This window comes from Diuraphis noxia, unplaced genomic scaffold (assembly GCF_037042655.1).
Source record: "Diuraphis noxia isolate RWA-SAM2 unplaced genomic scaffold, SU_Dnox_SAM2 contig0003, whole genome shotgun sequence".
NCBI lineage: Eukaryota > Metazoa > Arthropoda > Insecta > Hemiptera > Aphididae > Diuraphis > Diuraphis noxia.
Window position 1 is genome coordinate 35,931,839 of NW_028301713.1, and position 26,425 is coordinate 35,958,263.

General features: G+C 30.8%; 1 protein-coding gene and 1 long non-coding RNA gene across 4 annotated transcripts in view; one reads left to right on the forward strand and one right to left on the reverse strand.

The window, feature by feature from the left end:
• Positions 1-26,425, forward strand: part of Mrtf (Myocardin-related transcription factor) — a 67,369-nt gene that overhangs the window by 8,498 nt on the left and 32,446 nt on the right. The window contains exon 1 of one of the 3 annotated variants that reach the window (XM_089225037.1): positions 8,025-8,088. The exons of 1 other annotated variant lie outside the window; for it this stretch is intronic. In XM_089225037.1, coding sequence (XP_089081163.1) covers positions 8,040-8,088 — 49 coding nt within the window. In that variant the 5' untranslated portion in view covers positions 8,025-8,039. Of the gene's footprint in view, positions 1-8,024; positions 8,089-17,530; positions 17,746-26,425 lie in introns of those variants that run through there. One more of the 3 variants, XM_015508217.2, reaches the window with a different exon arrangement.
• Positions 3,561-4,330, reverse strand: LOC149057284 (uncharacterized). The gene is made up of 3 exons (XR_016190912.1): positions 4,042-4,330; positions 3,721-3,839; positions 3,561-3,611 (listed from the first exon to the last, which is right to left on the reverse strand). It is a non-coding gene; the product is annotated as an uncharacterized LOC149057284 (long non-coding RNA).

Genomic DNA, 26,425 nt, shown 5'->3' on the forward strand with positions numbered 1-26,425 from the left:
TTTTTTGAAGGACTTTGATTTACCTATGTTTAAGTATAAACATTAATTACTGAAAACTACTTTAAAATTTTGAATTAAGTATGTATATAGACATTTAAAAACAATTTTATTTTAAATAATTTTCAGTAAGAAAGTTTAGTTCTCAATCGAAAAAATAAGCTCATATTGCCATAGGACACTCTTAAGTTGTACCTACAAAAAATCTAGAGAAATTGAAAATATAGTCTTTGCTAAAAGTGCTATTTTAACAAATATAAAAATCAGAACTGAATAAATTAATTATTAAATGATAAATGGAAGTGTGCATATCCCTGTTGCAAGATAGTGAGCATACTAGGTGAATCACTCTGAACTATCATGTAAGATTTAATTTTCTGTTTATGTTAATAAATGAATTCTTTTTCAAAGTTTCAATATTGTTTAATTTTTTTTTTATGACTGTTTCGTATTATTATACAGTTTATATACTTGGAAATTATACTGCACATAGGAACCATAACTTTGAAAGCTCATTAAATATTTATTTCTGACAACAACAGTTAATGAATAATGGGAAAAATACATAGATTTAGGTACAATGTATAATATTGGTTGATAAATGTGTATATAGTTTTTACGAAGATCGATTTAAAAGTATTAAAAACCGCAATATATACGATGTTAAGAGGACGCCACACCCGCATGTGTTGTCTCCGTCGTACAAGTGCGTAGCATAGCAAATTTTACGCTCATCAGATCACGATTATCTCCGTTAATTTAAAATTTAGAGTAAATTTACTTATTATAAAAATTAAAGGCATGATTATTACCGAGGGCATCTCATAGGTTTTTTTTATTATATTTTTATTTTAAACTGAGTTATGAATATTTTAAAATTGTAAATTATTTTTATATCTAAAAATACTTATAACTCGGTTTAAAATTAAAATATAATAAAAAGCCTATGAGATGCCCTCGGTAATAATCTGGCCTTTAATTTTTATAATAGGTCAATTCACTCTAAATTTTAAATTAACGGAGATAAACGTGATCGGCTGAGCGTAAAATTTGCTATGCTACGCACTTGTACGACGGAGACAACACATATGCGGGTGTGACGTCCTCTTCAACGATCGCAATAATTGGGTATTTTTTACCGCCTCTTCATAATATTATACATAGTATTGCATTTCTGTGATATTTTATTAGGTATGTACTGTAGTTATGTAGTATCGTTTACAATTGTAGTTTTTTTTTGTATTAAAATTTTGTGTTAATATGTTACATTGTATCACTTGTGTATCATCGTTGAGGATGACTTGTACTGTGATGTATATTTTTATTTTTTGAATTAACTCAAGTTCCTGAACCGTTTATATAAATGTACATGGGCGAATACGCCATTTTTGGCCTACCGGCAAATTTTAAAAAGGGGCCTCCACATGAAAAAAAATTTAATAATATATGATATTAAAGGGCCCCATTACCGAAATACAAACCGGGGCCACCGGGAAGTTGCCCGGTAGGCCTATCCGCCTATGTAAATGTACCCCATTTAAATGGACCAACGGACGAAAAGTTTTATTTCTCTTAGATATATATATATATATAGAATTATATAGAAGTGTAACTCCTGTGTATCTCAGTGTTTAATATTATGACCATAAGAAAAACTAGAACATTAACGTTTACTATATTGCCAATTTAGTGGTGTAATGGGTTGTCTTATACTTAAATTATTATTTTTTTATCTTTTCCTATCTCTTAGGCACTTCATACTCTCACTCTTCGTACACCATTTTAGACGTTTTACAGCTTTTATAGTATTGTATCTGTGGGGCATTAAGAAATAAACATTGGTGGCGTTCGCTCTCTGTGGGGTTTTTTTCAGTTTATATCTTTCAGAATTTTAACTTTTGTGTTACAAAAATCTGTGATTGAAATAATTAAATCATCATCAGAATTATATCTACGTCTACTTTGTCAGTCCAGTATACGTCTAGCTGTTGTTAGTGGATCTGGAACGCCTCTAGTGTGGAGGATTATAGTTGACAGTTGGCACTCAGGCCCAATTTGTTTTTCCTTACTATTTCAGTGACTTAAATTTAGAAATGTTGACTTCCCGTTCAGCCTACATTTTTTTTAAATTTGCCCCCCATTTTTTAATGACTGTGGGCGGAGTTTGAGCTATCTGAATTTGGAACTTCAATCATATATGACACGAATCTCTAGACGCCCATAAAAACGCGTCATTTAAACAAATAGACTTACATATCCCTGCCTGTCTAATTGGCTGGGCCAACACTGAAATAATTTAAGTAGGTCAACTGCGAGTAAAAGTTATTCTACCCTACTCCTACATTGTCATTATTGACGATTGACAGGATACTTATTGTACTTTTAAGAAACAACAATATTATTATGTATACGAATATGTGTTTTTCTGTGGATGCATTATTACGCGTATGATATCAATATAATTACAACAAAATATATTTTCGAATAATAATATCACAAAAGTAGTGTCTTATAAGTTATGGGTTATTATTTAAGAATTAAATAATTATAACCATTAACCGAATAAATTATTGTTCATTACCAAAATGTTTTTCGGTTAATTTGACTTGAATAAATTTGCTTTTTACCCATCCAATTTTCATGATTAAATTTATTATGCATTCTAATAATGTCAATAATAATAATAATACCTAGTGGTAAATTTAGAACACGTAAATGATGCAACAGTGACACTTTCATTGCATAATGGCATGCATTTAATATAATATTCTTCAAATGTTCAATGCGTTTTTACACTTATTTATATTTAACGATTTAAATTTAAAAAAAAAAAAAAATGTTAAAGAATTACACTAGCTATTGTTCAAATAAAATTACAGAACTTGAATTATTATAAAAATGATTTTTAATTTAGAAACGTTAATTTGAATTTGAGAAATCTTATAATGCTGTAAAATAAATTGTTTACTTTTACTTATTTTATCATATAATGTTATGCATGAGAAATATATGTATATTTAAAATATTTTTTTGATTTCATTAAATTTCGTTGGTTGGTTGCGGTATTTGATTGACTTCTGTTTGAAAATGATATATTTAGGATTTGTTTAACAAAAAAAAAATTAACATCACCGTTTCGCTTTAGTGCTTTAAAGGAACAGGATGTTTGTACCGTAAAGTTGGATACACAGTTTTAAAATAGAAATTCAAAGCATTTTTTTGCGTATGTTGTCTCTTTTGCTCACATCAAAGCTATAGGTATGTATGTTTGTACTTGCGTATTTGACAATAAGTTAGAGAGACTAAAAAATGTGTAATAGAAAGTCTATATTTGTTTTCATTCTATGCAATTCGTCTACTTTTAATAGTTACAAGTTAGGGTTATATTGTTTACTATACTCTGAATATTATTAGGTTATATACAATATATACAATATACATAATTATGTAATATCTTTGAAGGTAAAATATTATAATATAAGTAAAAAAAATATGTTTATTTTCGTATTAATAGGTTAATATGTAAAATAACAAGGGTTAATAATATTATACGTATATTATTATTAACCCTCGTTGTTTTTTGGTAGTTTTTCAACAATCATTAAATAATCTATCTAAATAAATATTTTTTAACTTATGATTATAAAAATATATTTTACTATATATAATATATAATATAGAATTACTATTATTAAAAAAAAATTAGGTAAATAAACAACTTGCCTGCCATTTTCTCAAGTTATGTTTAAAAATAATACGTTTCCCAAAAAGATGGGATGGACAAATTGTGTTCAAATGACCAGTGGCCATGTACTTTAGACTTTCAACATTAATTCCACAGTCTAAAAAACATTTATACAGAATATAATATACAATTTATTAGATGATATAAATACAATAAATACATATTATATTGTTTGTGAGAATTGACTACCGGCTAGCCTGCTGGTATGATAAATATACCTATCTAGGTAGGTACTTCAAAATATATTACTTAGGTAATAAAAATTATATCTTAATTAAGTAAAATAAAAAAAAACTTACCGATAAATATGTTAATAAAAGATTCACCTTTGAGATCTATTAATTTTTCTAATAACAATGCTGTTTCATCGTTCAAATGAATATCGTCATCAGTAAAACTAATTATGTTTGATTGATCGTTCGACATAACAATTAATGTGAAATTACACTAAAAATTATGTTTTTTTAAAATCAAAGGTTGAACACTTTTATAATTGTAATAATAACACAGAATATAATATACGGAATAATGACACTTGTAACGAATTAAAGACGAATGACGGAATGACCAAAATCTCGAAACTATAAACACTACACTACTGATACTGAACGTTTGTGCCTTTGTGGTTATAAATTTATTATAGGCGGAGTAATATAGGCACCATACGGAATTCCCGCAATATTAATAACATGGTAGGTATTGGATTAAAGAATATTGCCCTTAAATTAAATACGCAATTTCTTACTTTAATGGATATTTTTGTATTATGAATGAAAATATGTTTAATACAATATAACTTGCAGTATTATTTAAAAGACTGTATACGTTTTTAATTTAAACTTACATATTATATAATTTAATTACTTTTTTTTACATTAATTTAAAGTTACACTATTCATTAATTTAACGAAATTACACATCCATTAATACAATGAAAATTTATATTATTTTTATTGGAGAAAGAATTATTTTTACTATTAATTATTAATTATTTTAAATAAAATAATTTAATAGAATTAATACTATGACATTAATTTTATGGTATTTGATATCTATTGAATTTAAACTAATATCATAATATTAAATCTATGGTATTAACTTTTATGAATTATTTCTTTAATCTTAAATTGTTTGTGTGTATTCAATTTAAAGGAGTACCACAATTAAAACCAAGATATATTTTTCTCTGAGTGCATTAAAGCACACAGAATTTCCGCACACATCAACACATCCCCCCACAGTATTAATTAGATCAAATATATACTTTAATAAACAGTGAACACTCTCAATATATAAAATATTGAAGTAAATTTTCTGTTGAATAAGTCAAAACGTAACGAAACAATTTCGATGAACAATTAAAACACAGTAGATTACTACTAGGTACATTCTTTTTCATTAGTTTATCTTATAATGTATCTTTTTAATCCATAAAAAGTGTTAGTGCTCACTATTTTAAGCTGACAACAGTATGTGCTTTTTCTGGTTCTGGTCCCGGGGACGTGGTCTTCGTTAACAACGGTCTATTTAAACACATTCGTTGTTTTTTGGAGTAAACAGATAAAAAATAATCATTCTCCAGACAGTTTATGCAAAACAACTCATTAATAGTATAACCGTGTATTTTATATTGAGAGGCATGTCACAATTAAATAAAGTCGTTTAAAGTTTACACTCAACAATAATGACCACATTATTTCAAATATCCTCATAGTTGAAGTATAATGGTTAAAACATTCTATAATATTAATAATAATTCGTTAGACACTAATCTTATTTTATTTTTTTCCTAATAAAAAACACACGACCTTGCCAGCATTTTAATTTGTCTTATAGCAACTCTGTTTTTAGATTCACTCTTGATTATTAACATTATATAAATTATATGTAAAGAATTCCTGCAATTGCTAAACCACACTAAAGTGTTGTTTATATTTTTGGCTTGTACTCTTATCGTTTTGTTTGAGATTATAGATATACGTATTTCCCTTTCTACAGGATTTATTTAAAATTTACGTGTTGTAAAGTATACGTGTGTGTATTACATAATCCCGATAGTCGTAGTGTAATTAATTTTTTTACTCCTTCCAGTAATAACAATAATAATAAACAGAGAAAATGCTCGCCAATATATGTCCGCATCAGCAATATTTCATATCTTGGTAAAAATAGAATTATATACACTGACGTTTTACAAATTTCTTGATGTTAATTTTTTCATTAAATATATTTGAATAAAAATATAACTTTTGAGGTTCCTGCAATTTTTATGGCAACCATGTGTTTATGGGACGTAATAAGAACGATGCGTGGTAAATTAAAAAAATATTTTTTGGATTATCGAGTATGACTGTCTTTATTGCATATTCTTTTTTTTTACAATGGCACTGTTGTGTCAAAACACTTTTATATGATAAAGTTATAATAAACTCCAGTATACATTCATATTTGTATAATATTTACACATGCATGTTATTAAAAATGTAAAAGAATTAAATGAAAATGAATCTATAAAGGCTCGAGGAATTTCGGGCGTCAAAATAAATTACACTCGTGTACGTGGGGCGTCCGGGCGTTAGCAGTGGGTATATGGTGTATACGGTGCGTTACAGGCGTACGTGTTTCGATGTCGATGCCAGCAAATATGATTTGTGAGTCCGTGGAAATTGTCACGTTAAACGTCTGTAGAGAGTTTTTACGTACGTATTTTTCTTTTATATAAATAAGTACACAATGTCAAAATCGTATAAATTGTCACCCCAAAATTACATCTACATGTTTGCTTGTTATTTTTGGTAATTTATTACGTGTAGTTACCTCAGCTCTAAGGAGAAAAAAAAACTATTCCTCTTGTTCACAAAGATGCTTTGCTATCACTAGCATATTATAAAAAAGACAATCACTAAATATTATTTGATTTGGTGTTGAAGTATAGAATGTTATTTGATGAATTCAGAAATAGTATAATACTATTACTTATGGTTCTAAAATTCTAAACGATTTTTCATAAAATAGTCTGTTGTTAATTATTTTTTGGTTATCAATAGATCCACCAATTTCTTCTTATTTCGAAAACCATTTATTTAATTTAGTTTTAGAATACAATGTTTAACATTTATGTCACATTTATATTTTCAACGCCGTGAATCATATAAATAACAATTTATAATTTTTATAATAACTGCTACAATTTTTGTGTCCCATGTTCTATGAATTTATTATTTGTCCAGGTGTAGTATAATATAGTATATACAATATACGTATACTATACGTATACTTTTTCGCTGCAAACAAATAATAAAATACAATTTTAATGTATAAACATTTTAATGAGTAAAAATTAATTCATTAAATTAAAATATATGCGGAATTATTTAACGGAAAATACTCTAATAATCGACGTTGATGAAGAGTTTTTTGTTGAAAATTGCATCAAGTTAGTAAAATTTGGGAGGTAAAAATTGAAAATTCTTAGTGCTTACCCAGGTTTAAAAATAATTTAAAAAACTAAAAAAAAATTACGTGTATTTGGTAACCAAATAGTTAGATATTTTTCGCATGAATTATTCATTTTATACAATGATTTTCGAATTCAAATTTAACACATCCATTTCATTGGCAATTGGCTTTTCAATGATGAGGTACACTCGGCTTCTACTGTACAAGAGAATAATTACCTACTTCCCCCTTTTCAAAGTGTATATAACGCAGTTATAAATTGGACTTACTTTTAGTGTGGTGTAATAATAACATTATATTTTTAAGCAAATTGAATGTATGGGTGATCCATTTTCCTCCAAGTCAGAGATACCGTTTTCCTCCACTGTCCATTTTCGTCCCACGAAAAAAGGTTGGTTTCCATTTTGCTCCACATTATTTTCGACTAATATTATGTCTATTATCATCTAATATTTTAGCTAATGTTGTAGTATTACGTTCCGTATTATAAAGATGGAGTAAGGCTATATGATCACATTTTGTGCTTATCGGTTGATGACTACATTCTGGTATAGACTTTATCAGGTATCAAAAAGCGCCAGTCCGAGTTATAACAAAGAGTAAAATTATTCAAATTATGTCTAATTTTTCTTTTTTTTAAGCATGTATTCATTTGTTGCCAAAATAAAGTATAATTATAAAACAATATATAATTGTATAATATTTTAATCAATTTATTTTTTATATGCTTAAATTATTTATATTAACCGTTTCACTATTTTATTTATTATTTATTAGAAGAAAATGGGCTGTGGAGGGAAACAATATCACTTTTTTGAAGGAAAATGGCTACGGCCGAATGTATTATATTATACCTACTCAGCACTGTAGCCTGACCAAATTTTCAGGTGAGCAAACCAAATTTTAGAAGGACATTATAAATAAATAAATACTAATTTCAAATAATTTAATTGTTAGAGGGTGCAATGATGTTTAGGAAGGGTAATGCTCCCTCTTTCCCCTCACCACCGTAGCTAAGTGCCTGTATACCTACTCATTTGAACGATTCCTTAAATGGCTTAAATGTATCTATATCATAATTATTAATTATATCTTAATTATCATTAATATATGACAATGAAATTATTCCAATATGATTGGATGATTTTTATTACGTATTTGCGTAAATTCATTTCAAGTTAATATTCTAAATGTCATTATATGAGAATGAAGTAACAAAAACAATAGAAATTTTGGAAATTATTTTTTTAAGTTTAAATTATCGTTTAATTTTATTTTTTTTATTGTAAATTAAAATATTTCAGCACATTACGTACTATTACAAGTATTTGCTTTTGTGCAATGTTAATAGCGTTGATATTATTAATAATAATTTTTATAACATAATACAGGTAATATTGGTAATTTTAACAATTAAGATAAAAATGCAAGCTAATGAATAGTTTAAAAATTTCAATAAGAGTTAATGAGGGTATGATAAGTTGGTGATATAGTAGATAAGATTTTATATTTAAGAATTGGTGTTATGCAATGATAATAAATTTTGGAGAGATAGTGCCTTTTGCGATTACCTAGTGTATTGGTAACAATGGACTAATTAATGAATGAAGAGCTGTTATGAAGTTTGAAAAGATATTAGAGATTTGGTCTGTGTTCATATTTTGACTGTTGGTGGCTTCTGCATATGATTTGCTTTTGCAGAGTTGAGTGTTGAAATCGGGAGCTTTTGATTGATAGGTTGAATTTTTAAAGCAGACTTTTTAAAATCTGACTTGCATGCATTCTTTGAAGTTGGCGGTCTGTCTAATGTACCTACATAGAATAGTTTCACGATAGTTGAATTTACAAAATTATAGTAATGATCGGGTTATCTTTTAACATTTTTTTCTAATTTTATTTACCTAATGAATGTATTCGTTCATTAATTTAATATAATTATTTAATATCCTCCAAATTAACAGCTCTTTTTTAAATATTCGATTTCTCCAAGTGTTTTCTGTATTAAATTTGATTAATACACCGGAACATTGAAATCTAAAAATTTGTATGCCAACATTTTCGTCTGCCCGTCAACCAAAATTTATGTTTAACGAGGTTTTGCCAAATTACCACCGAGTTTAACATAAATAACTGAAAAAACCAATAAAAATGCTGTCCGTCCATAGCTTTTTACACCCACGGCTGGGTTGAAAGATAATTTCTTTTCAACCGGATCGTTCAGTCAAAGGAGTCTTGAAGATCAGCTGTATTTATGAAAAAATTATTTTTAATAAGTTTATATGAAATAAACGTTTGTACATGATATTTTGGTCGAATAATAGATATGCTTAATTTTATCTCAAAAATAAAATTCTCGGTCTTATAATGATATCTTGTATTCGAGTATGTACATTAATGTTTCCTAAAAATATATATCGTACACATCGATTTTTTTATGTCAGTTATCAATAAAATATCTTATTTATTCATGTCATTATTTTTTTCTGATGGAAACAGGTTAAAGTTTGTTGTTTAGGTTATTATTTTTAGTCATCTGTTGTTTTATATGGTGACAGTACTTAATTAGGTATATTATATTAATTTCTCAGACTTTTTATTAAAATCAAAAATTTTCTTTTCACGTATATTTTTGTGGACTTTGGATGTTTACTACTTAAATATTCATATGTAATTCCAGAATCGTGCTATTTTCATCATAAATTGTTTGATCAAGTTTTATACCTAGTTAAAAAATAAGGTTAAAAAAATTAAATATCACTATTTGATTGGTTTTTAATTGACATTGACCAGTGAGTAAAATAGTACCAATAATGTTTTATGGCATAAACTAGATGTATTACCATTACTTATTAGTGTTTAGTATTTTTTAGTACTGAAATAAAAAAATTTTAATTTAATATACATTTTTTGGATACATTCAAAATAGCCTATTTGGCATTCTGATTATAATAAAAATTTTGATGGAAAAAAGATTTATCTAAGTCAAGTAGTTTATTATTTTGGTTAAATTAATTTGGAATGTAATAATTTTTTTTAAAAATATGAGTTTTGAGAATTAGTTGACATGAGTTTAATTTTTGAATTCTTCACTTATCATATAGTATTAACAATTTTTGTCATACATTGAATAAGCATATTTTTTTTTTTTTTTGTCAGGTCTTTCTGTTACATTCTGTATATCTATTATAGGTATTCTATATGTCATATAATATACTACACGTCTACATGTATTTCGCTCTAGACTCAGATTAATAAAGTCGTCAACGACTGGATATACAATATGTGTGCGTTTATATATTGAGTTACGGAGTTCGCTAGAATAAGTTGCTATGTATTATTACTGAGCCCATCGTGATGAAAAGCCTGTGGAACCATATGGGTCTGGCGGAAAACGATGAGAGATGTTTTCGCATTATGGCAAGAGAGTTAATCGGGTAGGAGGAAACATTTTAATATTATTATTATTATGTAGTCGCATGCAAAGTTTTGGTGCGTATCAACAGTACACGGTCATCCAACTCATTCTATGTCGTGTCCCCGACGGCCTGTTGTTGTCCGAAGGCGTCTGGAATTGTTGTATTTAATGTATGAGTGTGTTGCTAGTTTCAAAAATAAAAATCTCAATAATCGCTGTTGCCGGGTCGTGTTTTTTCGGTGGTAAAGAAAGGGGAAAAATGTTCGTTACATGTGCCAATTTACGTGGGTGAATAGACCGTAAATGCACAGTAATTTGTTGTGTATGTGTGTTGTCACAAACAACGTCCGGCTGCCATCCCATCCTAAGTACGATTATATTATGTGAATTTTTTTTTTTTAAATTAAATTTTATTATATCTCCCTCCTTCGCTTCATGTTCTTCCGTATATCAGGTAGTATATTACATTATATATTCTTATAATGGAATAGAGTGATCAGCAAAGCTGCATAAGTTATTATGAACGTTCTCAGTTTAGTCCCTACAAGAAGTCTGTAAAGCTCGATGAGACTTTTGTATTATATTATTATTTTTATTTATTTCCCTCGTTCACGACGACGATGAGGGTCATGACCATTATAAATGTCCCGTTGTTGTCGTCATCGTTGGTGACACGTGGCTGTTGCAACGCTGCTCCAGTAAGCTTCTTGTCCGCATCGTCGGTTTCACACCGTCTAGTACCGACAGTGGTTGGTCTATGCTATATTATATTGTTCAATTATTTCGGACGTGCAGAAAACTGCACTTTCCCTTTAATATTACTGATACGTTTTTAATAAGGCTATTAAATTTGAACGAAAAATTGTCGTAAACATGTTTAATATTTTAATTTTAACTCTGCAGATACATTAAATTAAGACTGATGTGTATGTATAATCGAAATATTAGTGTTTGATAATTTCGAGGATAATTTCTACGCATTAAATCTAATTTACGTGTATTGTATGTATATATTATGTAGTATAATTGTATAAAATATAATATACCTTATGTGCTACGTATTTTAATTTTTTTGACACTCGCTACAACTATAGTACCATATCGATTCACGAAACTTTCTATTTTCAGTATTTCAGTGTGTATATTATTGCATACACTAGAGATAATACTCATAATTTGAATTTTTTTTTTTTGTTAGTTAGGAATTGATGATGGAAGTTTGAAAACAATTGGTAATGATTAAAGTAATGATTGATTTTTAAAACCTACGTAATGAGTAATTGGTAAATATATATTATGTTTAATTGTTTTTTAGACATAAAAATGATACACAATGAACATAAATTATATTTTAAGTATAAACAATTTTTCTATTACATGTTATTAGTTATTCTTGAATCTAGGTACATAAATATTTTTATGTATAAACTATAAATCATAATTATTTATATACAGAGTGTGACAAAAAAAAATATGCTAATTAAACGTATGACAAAAATTGTTAATATTATACGATACGTAAATAATTTAAGAAATATAATCATGTCAGCTAATTCTCAAAAATCGCATTTAAAAAAAAATTACTACTTTCCAAATTAATTTAGGTAATCAAAAAAATATTGAATTTTAAAAAAATTCTAAAAAAATAAAATATTTGAGTTAGATAAAGCTTTTTAACATCAAAATTGTTTTTATAATCAGATTCATAAATAGGCTATTTTGAATTTATCCAAAAAACTTTTTTAAATTATTTTTTTGTTTCATTACTAAAAAATAAACGTAAAAAAATGTATCATACATTATGTAGCGCTATAGGGACACTTAATGAAAAAAAAAATATTAATTTGAACAAAAGTTATTCTAAAAGTCAGTTTTATCTGTTACGCCTGGTATAGTATATATAATATATTATATACTCATAATAGCTTATTATTCATTATTATTATATTATTATATTACTATATATTACTAGTCACAATTTACTTTTTTTTTTAATGGACTGTACCTATTTTTATAACATTTTTCCTTATTGGTACGTATTATTTATATTTTATATTAAATTGGTTTGTTATCTTCTATTTATTCGAAATTTGGATATTAGCTTACACGTTTGCAATAGCCATTAGCCATTAGTCGTGGCTAACAGTATACTTATGTTTTTAATAGAGTTACTTAACGTTCTTAATTCACGATTAGGTACTTCTTTACATAATTAATTTAGTTAACTTAGGTCAGTATCTAGTTATCTATGTATATTATATAATTTGTTATCAGTTTTCATCTTAAGGAAAAATGAGTATGATTTTGATAATAGATGGAGTTATCCACAGTAATAAAATAACAATAGGAAATTATGAAGATTTTTTACTATTTTTTTTACACTTCGTAGGGAATAATATAGTAGTGGTTGTTGTTTAAAATGACTTACACTGAGCATAAAAAAAATATACGTATGAAAGTCTAATGGTGGTCAGTTGGCAGCATTTTTTTGTTTTAATTTATAGATTTTACAGAATAAAAACACTGTGTATTTCAAGTGCAGTGGGCGTCTTTCCGTTCTTATTTTGTCTTCGTAATTCGGATATTATTGCATTATTACGCCCATCGCAGTCGCCCACCTGGATAAAAAAAAAAAAAAAATTATATATATATCGTCGCTTTGGCGAACCAGTATACTATTTTTCTCTGTATCACACACTCACACAAATATATATATATATATGTGCACACACACACGATCATCACCGCGAAATAGCAGTATAAACCTGTTGATCAGCTGGTTCGATCCATTCTTACCGAAGGCGCCCACGACGATTCGCGCGCCCATGCGTTCTTCTTCCTGTTTGCTGCATATATCAGATTATACACGCATGTTATATACTTAGTCTTAGTGATATTAAATGTAAATACGTTGTTTGATGTTGGATCAGAGTTTTGTGGGACAATTTTCCTGTTCTGTGGCCACTCATTTTGGAAAAATCCAAATTTCATTGGTGTAGGTACATTATTAACATATACCCCAACATCTTTCATCGTTTTGGAAGACTTAATTATAAAATTAATATATATATATTTCAGTCCATTTATATTTTTCATCTTTCTCCTCTAATAGAGAGAATCATCCATTTGTGGGTGTTTACTTTAATAATTAAATTATCTGTGAATATTTAACTTAATTATATCTTACAATGGTAAACATTTATGAATGTGTACATTAATTTGTGTTTAGTGTATGAAAAATTAAAAATATATCTAGTAGATTTTCACTGACTAATATTTTCTTCTTACCGTCTCAACAAATACTCGTTATATTCAGAGAAAGCAATTTACGTTACTTTATTACATTGGTTTATTAACAATAAACTGCTCTATTTGCAGTCTGAATGATACCCAATTGAAATGTGGCCAATAAAATATGCATTGATTGTTTTGGATATATTCTTCGTTTTGTGCACTTAATTGTATTAGTATCTAATTTTATATGTCTTACAAAAATATCATTTGGAATATTATATTCTCTATATTTTTATTCCTACAAGTAGTAACTTTTTTGTAAGCAGATTTTACTGGGTATTTGCATTTTCAGCCGTTTAGCTTTAATAAATTAAAATCCAATATTGTAATCTTTTACTGTTTCAAAATGTTTAAAATTTAAATTATATAAATAACAATACTTAATATTGTTTTTAAAAATTCAGTAAGAACTAATTTAAAATATGCATGAAAACCTTTTTTACATTGTAATGTAATTGTGCAATAAATTAAATAAGATTTTTTCAATCGTTTTCTCCACTTCCATCTTATAAAGTTGTAAAACACTTTTCACGTGTTGAAATTATAATAATTATGATCATTTATTTGCCAACAACAGTGATCATATTATATAATGTTTACATAAATTGTTTGGTTAAGTAAGTCTGCTATCACTTAAAGTTCCATGAATTTGTGCCAGGAATTCTTAAAATCTTAACATATTGTTATAGTGAAAATAATTACTTTCTAAGGAAATTCATTTGAACATTTAACATTTTTTTGCGTAAGTTTATTAGACATTTTTCAATTTAAATTTTCTATATTATGCTTTAAATTTATTTTTGTTCATTCAATGTCGTCAAGTATATATTGTATGAACGTTAAAAATGAGTTTCAAAATTGTTGAATAACAAATGACAATATTACTGCAGTATTTTTTGGTAAAATAAATAAATAATAATATAATTCTGCGTTGTCACTAACTATTTAATAGAAGAATATTGTTCGGAATCAAAATATTGATACAAGTATATTATGATGATGTTTTTTGTGTGTCATCTGTTTGAATCGCCGTCCGCAAACTAATTTTATAACCAATTCGTATCATAAATTTTGATGATTTTGAGGATGATAAAATCAATCTTAAATAATAATGAAATAACCGAATATAATTGTTATAGACATAACGTTTGAATTATTTGAAGAAACGGTATTTTTTTAGTTTTATTTTTCTAATAGTAGTATCTTAGATTTTGTTATTTTAGATATTTGCAGTAGGTACTTACGCCATCATTGTTTATTTCTTAAATCGTACATTTTGTTGATTTTATAGTTTATTTTATTTTATGTATAGTCTACAAAATGGTACTTATTATTATACATACATACAAATAAATCTAGTTTATTTTATTTTGATTCGATGAGGCCTGCAGGTGTCAAATTTGAAGGACAAAACCATATTTTATTTTTTTATAACCACATGCGTTGGCGTTTTATTATAAATCAATGCTCGGTATAGTATGGATATACAATATATTATATAATTTATGTAATTGCTTATCACGATTATATCAGGTATTAGTTAAACGGTAAAATCACTGTATCGCACTAATAATATCCAAAATATTGAAATAAATGTATTGTCGATCTTCATTAAAAATGTATTGAATAATGCGCACTGCGCAGTAGTATAATCACTATGATATGTATACAATTGCTGTACATTCGATGCGGTGTCAGCAATAGGAACACGGCGCCAAGAATGCAATTTTAATTGAACATATTCGAGACTTATAGTAGCGGGTATATACCTCGGTACAGCATTGATAAACAAACGCAACCACCTTCCTCCACCCTGTTCTAATATGTACAGTATAATATAATTGGGTTAAGTCTCGCGTCGGTGGCATTTTTTTATAGCTCACACATCTATCATTTGCAGTATAGGTATAGAGAATATTATATCTTGGCGCCCTTGGGCTCTGGTTGTGCGCGTTCCCGGTCCGTTGAGTTTGTTGATGGCCACAGGTTTTCACTACTTCCCCGCGCGTATATGCAGCTTATCTTTGACCCCGAAGCACGGGTAAAAGTGCGAAAAAGTGCATCGTTAACGGGCTGCTGCCCACACTGGGCCATAAATTCGCCGGGGTTCGCATCGAGTTCTAAATATAGATTTCCTCTAGGGTCTAGCTGCATATTTTTGCGCGATTAATTATAAATTCCTAGTCTTATGCGAACATCCATAAATATTCGTATAGCGTACCTATATATTACATTTATAATACACATTTTATAATATATCCATATACATATTATATATATATACGTACATATACCTCCACAATCTAAAACTGATTATAATAAGATAATGTTAAAACATTTTTATTTCGTGTTAGAATTTACAGGCCTGTATTAAAGGGGAGGCAAAGACATAAAGTAAGCAATGACTGTGACTAAGAAAAAAATATAACTCAAAATAAAAAAAAAAATTTAATGTTCTCTCTATTGTACCAGTTATTTAAATTATTGTTTTGACTGCGTCATATAAAAAAATCAAGGAAAGAGATGTATAATTATATATTAAATATATTAAAGTGCATTAACTAAGACAAAAATAATGTTGGTTATTTATCAATATTCTACACAATTTAGTAAATATTCAAACTTAATTAAATTTTTTTCTTTACTGGAGTTCGAAATTTATATTGTATTGGTGACGTTATTGATTTATCCTGCAGATACTCACAGTTAGGGATGGGATTTTTACTTCCAACGATGAAAACATAATAGATATTAATCTTTTTATAGCACAATAATAGTATCAAAAAAGTTAAATGTTTTATATTATAATCGTGGTAAATTAGTAATTAAATTTGCAATAACTTAGTTTTTTTGTTTAGACACGGAAATCGCGTGGTCGATGCTATATAAGCCACAAATCTATATTTCGTACACATATTTTTATATCCGGAAGAGGGTGGAATACTGAAGTTTAGGGGGTGTGACCGAGGATTCCTGATTGTCAGAGCCCGTCGTCCGTTAGTCACACGCACACGGGGGATCTTGGACGGACGCCAAGGAATTCTGAGTACGACTGAAGCCGAGCGCACTCGACGTCCCCGGGACCACGTTACTATAACGCATACGGCCCGCAGACGCCGAAACGCTAGCCTACCCCGCGCACAGTGCGAAACCGATGTAAACAGTTTTTTTTTATTTTCCAACGAACAGCGCACAAAATACACACATTTACACGCCACACGGGCACATCCGCATAATACAAATACTCAACTATACAGGTACCTGGTACACGCACGTCCAAAAAGAAGCTTTGGTCCGCATGATTCACATCCCGGAGAAAACGCATTCGAATTTTCCGATTTTCTCGCTCGTCATATTATATATTCGAAGGTATACTACACACGTATAAAGCGAAAAAAAAAATTTATATATTTGTGATAATTTCGTGTCGAGCGAGCACACGAAAATTAACCGCCGCCGTCGTCTTGAATCGTATCTTCGTATCGCGCCGTAACGTAGTACGGTGTGTCGTGTGTGTACTATCGACTCGTCGCCAATACCTCTTTCGACTCCCGTCCTCGGGGCGCCTGCAACCATCCACCGATGAGCGCTTACTCTAGGGGTCGGCCCGTTGTCGCCGTTGTCGTACCGACCTAATCGCCATCGACACCGACGGAGGAACGGCGGCGGCGGTCCCGGCGGCCATCGGCGGTGATGCGCGCGGTGGCAAGGGGCGCGTGTTATGGGAGGAACGGCGAGCGCGGAGGTCGTCTCCCGTAGAGTCACTGGGTCATTATGCCGGTCAGCAGCAGCACAGAGGTACCAGATGCCAAATGCTGTTGTAAACACTGTCAAGGTACTGTTGCACAAAATATATAGTTCAATTTAAACATTTTACGTGATATATTATGCGATTGATCGAGCAATGATAAAGACATAATAATGTACTCATATAATATTAAAAGATGACATTACTCGTATATAGGTGCACTAATTCGTGAATATAACAGTGTAGATCACTCGACCGAATTGATTTCGAATGTGGCTGTAAAGTCACGTCGCTTTTCTCTGGACCGACCAACTGTTGCGCTCCGAGGTTTACAGTCGCCTAACTATTCTCTGGCAATTGGTTCATAGGATAAGTTCGAAATCCTTTTAATCATAGATTTTAGCTTTCGTTTAGCATTTCGAAACACGTCCTAGATTAGTTTCGGCCGGTTTACGCCAGAAAATATTCCTGTCAGTAGATGATTACGAATGATAAACGTCGCATCCGCACGCGATACGCATATATATATATATATTCCGTATGTATGTATGTATGTATGTATGTATGTATGTATGTATGTATATGTATGTATGTATGTATGTATGTATGTATGTATGAATGTGTGTGTGTGTGGATATATATATATATTTATACAGTGTGGTTTAAAAAAAACAGGACGTTTGCCAAACCGCCTAGTCGTCTCTTTATAAATCTAAATAATATTATTTTATTCGAACCTTATCACCGGTAATTATCCCGGTGGACATTTCGTAGTTAGAAGTAATTCGTCAATGTCAGAGGAGCTTTATTGTGTGCTTACTATTAGAATTTGTAATGCTATCTTATAAATTGGTCACAAATTCTTCACAATGCAAAGTTTCGTAATTTTAATGAATCGTTCGTTGTCTTAATATCTCGACTGTTCATAATTTATTTTCGCAATTAATAAATCGGTATCTATTATGGTTATTGTCGTTTTAGCCATTACCTATTTAAAATTTGTTATATTCTCGACGACGATCATCGCTCTGTATTTTGGAATAAAACATTTGGAATGTACAAAACTATAATTTTTTATTTCACTAACTCGCCGACGTTCGTTGACCATAATAATTAATTTTAAAACTCAAAGAAAACACACTAATGCAACCACTCTACCGTGTTTCTAGAGTCTTGACTTTTATTTTTTTTTCTCCGGGCCAGAGGAAATATTAAATGCAGTCGCCAAATTGGCTCGGACTGTATGTATACGAGCGTGGCGGCAGGATTATTTTGTGTAATTAAGAGACACTGCAGCAAGCATGCCGGTCGTCATCCTGCAGTAATATAACAAATATAATAATAATATCAAAATGATATAACCAGGAAACGCGATTGTTCTTTTTATAAATCGCTCGAAGCACAAAACAAGGGCAGAATATTCTGGATTGACGCGGCCTGGGCGTATACAATAACACCAATCCTATAATAATTATATTATGTAGATGTTAAACGATATACGCGCGGCCGTTCATTAATTTATTCTACATCAATCGTTGGCGAATCGGTGCGATCGTGTGGAGATCTTGCCACATCCGAGTGTGGGACGTTTCATTCAACAGCGTATACAACCGCGTAGATCGAAATCCGTATAGTAAATCTGGGTGTATACAATGATCATATTATATACGTCGCGTTCACATACACACATAGGTAGTACATGCATATAAATATATATGCACTTGCGTTATACTATTTGTCGCGTATATACGCGGCTTTCTCCTGCCTGAAAAGCGGTTGCATAGCGAAATGCCGTCGTCCTTTTTATCCTTCGGAGTCGTCGTTGAACAACGTCCTTGACACAGAGCTGGTCCACCGGGTGCGGGCGGCCGAGTCTAGAAATACGACCGACGCCGCCACTCCGCCGCCTCCACCGTCGCCGCCGCTGCAACCGTGACGCCACTATATGACACTATACATATACATAATACATATATATAAAATATAATATATACCTATTCGTATACTGTGTACGTGAGTTAACCCTACGGCAGTCTTTTATATACGCACCTGAACCGTATGACCCAGTTAGCGTCATAAATAGACGCGTTCGCACACACACGGGGACGTTTCCTCTCGGAGTAAGTTCCAAAAATTAATCGACCGGCTTCCGTTTAAACGAGGGGGAGTAAAAAAAGCGTACTATTCCGACGGTTTAATCGGCCCGTGACGTGCGGGGGGCCACTATGCGATCGGAACCCAAACTTTGTATACTACTTCTACTAATAATAATATTTATTGCTAGAATTGTTTACAGTTTAGATATATATTGTAACAAACGGTTGATACATTTACATTATTATCCACCAAGGTAAAATACCGTATAATACTATCGTAGAATAAAATTAGGTATTACTAATCCAAGACTAATGATTATAATAAATTAGAATTAAAAATAAAAACATTACCTACTACTATTAATATGAATAATCATTTTTAGTTTAGTATACAAATAATTTCTTTCTCTTCCTGTATATATTAAAGTAGAATCAAAATTTAGTTTTTATTTAAAATAAGTACAACCAGTTGGCACAACATTATTATATAATATCATCAGGAACCGTATCTAGATATTATAGAGGCTGCGCATCATTATAATTACCTGTATATGATGTGTTTGAATTTTTTATTTATTATTATTAATATGAATGGTGTTTCGATACATTTTCAGCTTGTATCATTTGGGACGTTGTGTATTACATATCGTTATTATTCGCATACACAGAATAATCGAACAAAGCTTATACAGGTGTACATCTCATCATAGTATAGAGGTATCTGTACCTATAGGGACTCTCGCGCCAAACAATCTATTCACTCTGTGTGTGCGCACTTCTGCAGTATCTCTCTCCTCCTCTCTCTCTCACACACACACTCTCTCTCTCTCTCTCGACATTATATTCATAGACGCCGCATAACGCGCAACACCAATTACATTACGTGTAATCTATGTATTATTATATTTTTATATTATATAGTGCGTACATTGGTGTGTTCACGGCGGCGAGGATTATGCGAGCACAAAGCGGGGCGGCGGTGCGCAGGTGACGGCCGGGGTCGTTTGGCGATTATTTTGACGTTCGTCCTGGAGACAAGGTGATCGCGGCGCAGCACCGGTCGTAATGGGGTTATAGACGGACCTATTTAGAGCGTATTATATTGGTGGTTATTGGCACACGCCAGCGCGGCGCGATTGTGTGCGATGGCGTTTTGTTGGCACCGGGCGGCCGGGCGGAATGAACGCTATTTTCGGTTCTAAAACTTGTAGCATATATACAACACAAACGCGGCGGCCCGGAGAGTGGCGGTGCGCTTGCGCGTGCGTGTACGCGCGTGTACTGTTCGCGCGAGTACGCGGGTTTTATGTACGCGCGCTGTGCTATGCACGCCCGTCGCGTTTAGGTAGCAGATTTACCGCCGCCGTGGTTCGGCATTCGCCGACTATGCTAGAGCCGTGAGTCCCACATTGTCGTTTGCCAACGAATGCCGATGCGAATTTGTCACGACGATAAAGTGACGACGACGCCAATCATGCACACACACACACACACCTCCTGCGGCTCCTCCTGTAGTTAGGTGTAACGGGCGGACAGGGTGACGATTGTGCTAGGAGGAATAGTTTAGGCCGCCGCAATGGTAATAAATAATGATTTCTATTATTATTACTATTGTTGTTGTTGTGATAATCGTTAAATTATTGTTGACAGTCGTCGTGTGTATATAGAAGAGGTATACAATCGTGTAATATACATGTTATATGAGTTTGCCGTTTGATCATTATATTTTTCATATCGATTGAAAGCGTAGGCTGCCTGCAAGCTACACTCGCGACGTGTGAAATTATTGTGCAATGTCCGCGGCGCCACCGCGATCGGTTTCGTAGCACGATGAATGATGATTTATTACATATTATAAATAAAATAATATGTCTACTATAGTATAATATATTATGATACCTACTAGACGATCCGTAATTTAAATGTCTACGGACTCGTTATTTCGAATAGCTTTCGACTTTTCGATCATATTATTTTTACGTGCAATTTGATTTCATTGCAAATCGAAATTTTTGGAAACCAAAATTACATTTTATAATAATTCGATTTATATGTATAAAAATAGCATAAAGAATTTATGTTCTGAATTAAAATGTAAAATATTAAATGATAAAACATTGTAAAAATAGATTTTTTTTTCCATATATTCTGTTTTCTGCAATGACATTCGATTATATTACCATTAATACAAAAAAAAATAAAATTAACCTTTTAAAATAATAAGTGTAGAGACTTTTGAAGGAATCACTCTGCATATACAAGTACACACGCTCTATACAGGCTTACCAGGAATAGTCACGAATTTTTTATGTTATTTTTGATCATCAATAAAAACGGTTGTTCTGCGTTGTGTGAATTGTTTTGTGACCTTTTTGAAATAAATCTGGTTTCTTAGCATAATGTTTACAATTAAGGGGATTTCAAACGTGTAATTTTTAAGGATTGTCCATTAGGAAATGTTATGAGTGTCAATTCCTTATAGTTCCGATTTAAATTATTTATTAATTAAAACTGGCTTGTGTTGTTTTTGCCTATGAAAGTATTCACTGTATAGATTAATATAATGTTTACCGATTATATGAATAAACATTTTTTTCCGATTTCATATATTATTCAATAATTTATTATTCTGTAATGTATGTAAGTACACGACATCATTGCATATTTTACTGTTGAAAACATTCGATTGGAAATAAATCTTTTGAGAACAGTCATTTGGAAACGTTAACTTATACACATCACGAGCAGACGTGCAGTGGAATACTGATGGTGCACGTATGCGGGAGGAGTTTTGGGTTATCAGAGAATAAAAAAAGAACTCGGTGAATAGGATTGCAATGTTTGTTGTTTATTCGTTAATATTATAGTCGGTGAATAATACTTATATAGAATTGTATTATTTATGCATTTGTTGCTCGCGATTTCTCGTGTAAATATTTTAAAACAAATAAAGGTACCTAAATAAAAAAAAAACTGAATATTGTAAAATATACATACCTAATGATATGTGAGTTACAAAATAATATGTGGAATTAATGCGTCTATCTCTCTCACCCTCTCTCTCTTTATAGTATATATATTAAACTGTTTATAATGTTTAATGCTTATACACTTATATATATATATTGTGTTTGGATATTCATGTATATTTATTTATTCATATAGGTAGGGAGAGAGTGCACAATACAAATCCAACGGACGGTGATTAAAAATGAAAGAACCACACGCGCGTGACTTTTATAAAACGCGTTGATCGATGCCGAGAACTCGTGTAAAAAAAAAATAATACGAAATAAAAAAACTACTTAAAATCCGAATCGGCGGTCTCGCGGCGCTAGCGCGCAGATAAAAATAACATCTCCCGGCGTTTTATTAGCCGTTTAAATCTCAACGCGCGCGTCTACGTCCGTCGTCGCCGTCGCATAAGAAAATCGAAGTTTTTACGGGGACTTATCCCCCGTCCTGTTGATAATAATATTATATTTATATGTACACAGTGTCACCGCTGCGTCGTGTCGACATCGTAATCGTTGCTAAAATCTTAACCATCGGTGCCCATAATATATATGTTATATTATTATTATGCTCTGTGATTTACTCGTATAGCGTATATATATATATATATATATATCGTGTGTAATTACGTGTGCGATGTATGTATGCGATTAATACGTCATAATAATATTGCGCGTGATTGATTCGATTTTAAAACGCGAATTTATCAAACGGTAGTTGGCAAACGTTCGCGCCACCGCCGCCGCCGGTTGATTAATTCATCGTAGCCGCCAATAAAATATAACCAGCGATTGCCGACGTTGACGCAGAAACGATTTGTACGACCGCTATAATACACATAATAACAATAGTACCTATATTATATTATCTTAAACTTATGAAAAAAACGAACAAATCGTCGGCCTATTCACATACTACTTATCGTAACTCCTTTATAATATATATTACTTAGGTACCTATATCAGTATTGGTTTTCAAGAGGTTTTATGTTTACAACAGGACACAAAAAGTAATATAAAAATATAATTAGATAGTCAACTAAAACTATTTTAACATACTATTATTATTCTATTATCATAAAGGGAATTAATTTAAATTATCGATCGAAGAATTATATCTTGACTAACAAATAGTAATTAGGTTAACTAATTAACTAACCTGCTAACAGTGCTAACGTACCCAATCAGTCGTCACCACTCCTTTAGACTTCTCCAACTATCGCAAGCAGGTTACGTACGTACGAGATTAACATGACCAAAATTACCTAATGATATCGATAACATACTCTACGTACAATCACACGCGTGTTACTATTTCTTAGAGATTCTGGCTTGATTTGACCAACTGGTGATAACGCGTCAATGTGTTCCACGAAAAACTCGCTGATTTGTTTGCTAAAACATGGTCAACGTGGTGTTTGTTGTTTAGTAATGTCGATGCATATGTCATATACTATTAATAGTTTTAGTTAGATATAGTCGGTTTTAAATATGTAGGATTGTACGTATAAATGGTTAACAAAACCCATAAGAGTTCTAAAATTTAGTGGCACGCTATTTTTTTTTTAAAAGTCTTTCTACCCCCTCTTGATTTATCTAATTCATGAACATTTATTAAAATTATTACTATGACAAAAAAATAAACTAAATTCTAACTGGAGTTTTTCTATTTAGCGTGAGTTTTCCAAACCGTTTTACCAAAAATATTTTTCAAAAACAGCGAATTCGCAGTATTAAATCCTCCCTAAAAAAAGCTAATAACAAATTAATTAATTATTGCTTGCCACGTCTATTTCGGCTAGGTCTTTAGTCGGATCAGTCGAAACCATAGAAATGTACGTTATCTTGATCTCGACTTCTGTATTTCCTATACCATCATTCATAGTTCCGCTCAGAATTTAAAATTTGATATCAAATTATATCAACTACACATTCAACTATTGTTAATTACTTATTTTACAATTCACTAACAATGATGGAGACAATTTTCTATTTTACTATATCAAAAAGTTCGAGTTGGCTGATTTTGTCAGATTTTATCTGATTTTAACTCCGGTTGAAATGATGATAATAATGTTAAGCCATGCGTTATATATTTTTTTAATTAAATTATAAAATCACAGTTTAACATTTTTGGAGCTATGACAATTATATGAAGGTGTATTAGGTGGACGATATACATAATAATATTACTTATATCATATTCTGTTAAATTATATGCTCTACGTGTGCGTAATGCATATATGTCATTTGACATTTACAGACCTATACTATAAAATAATATGGTAAATATATACGTCGTATTTTAATCGTTTTTATGTATTTTTATCTGACTTACGGTAAACGCCGGGATTTTTTCACTTCATTTTTCTCATGTCTCGACTCCGAAAAATCGCGCAAATCTCTGTTTTTTAAACCGAAGATATTATATTGTGCGCGTATTGTATTATTTTCAGTACCTATTATACCCATAGGCCATAAGTACGCTAGCAGAAGCATTCGTACAATGCACATATAAACATAATAATAAAATGCTGAGTAAACTGTAAACAAAATGCGACAACGCCGCCGTCGTCATTGTGGCATTGATTTATCGTAATAAAACGTTTATTATTACGTATATAATATGTAGCCGGTACGTCTTATAGACTTTCACATTATTATGACAGGAGAAGAGAACACACTCGCGTATTACTATTTATAATACTCGTCGTGTCTCGTCTGCGCCATATTTATATTATATGTATATAATATGTGAGAATTATACGACGAATTTATAATATATTATTGTATTATTATCATAAAGTGTTGAGAAATAGGTGGTGAGGGGAGTGTTGGTGGGCTAATGTGGGGAGAAGTAGAGAGAAAAAAGAACTTCACTTGTCTAAAGGTAGAATTTTTTTTTGCATCTTGAGCCGTCTTATTCCTATGAGTCTTATATATCGGCGTCGTCCCGTTTGGGTTTGGAACGTTTCGTGTTTGTTTTTGAGATTATAATATGTTACATTATACAATCATACCGAATCATTGGAATAATAAGAATTAATATTATAATCGCGTCCGATTATGTTCGTGTGGACGGCGTTACACCGTACGATTGTGATGGTGAGTCGACGAAATAAAAACTAATCTGTGTTACCGTTGGCACGAGACGTTTGTTTTTGTTTTTTATCTTTTATTTTTTACTCTAAGCTACATTTAATATTTAATTAATTTGTTTGCTCGAAGGATGAAAACACTTTTGTTAGAGAGTGTTATAATTTTTTTTTTCCGATTACTAATAAACAATGTTGTTCGAATGATCACGATGTACACGTTTAATAATAATATCATGTATCGTTCATTATTAATTATTCGTTCGTATTAATTTCAGGGTTATGCTAACCGCGATTGGGTGAGTTTTGTTTCTCGTTCAACCATAGCAGCAGTATAATATTCATATTTTTTCTTATTACTTTTTATTATCTATATGGACTTTTAGGAATGAAATAAAAGGTGTGTTAAATTATCTGATCAACCCTCTTCCTCATTCTCATGAAACGTTGTTACTTTATTGCTATCAAATCATCCTTGTAGCAATATGTCGCCAAATACATAAGTTTTTCAAGTTTTTCCCTCTAAACAGCATTCATTATATACATATATGACACGCATTAT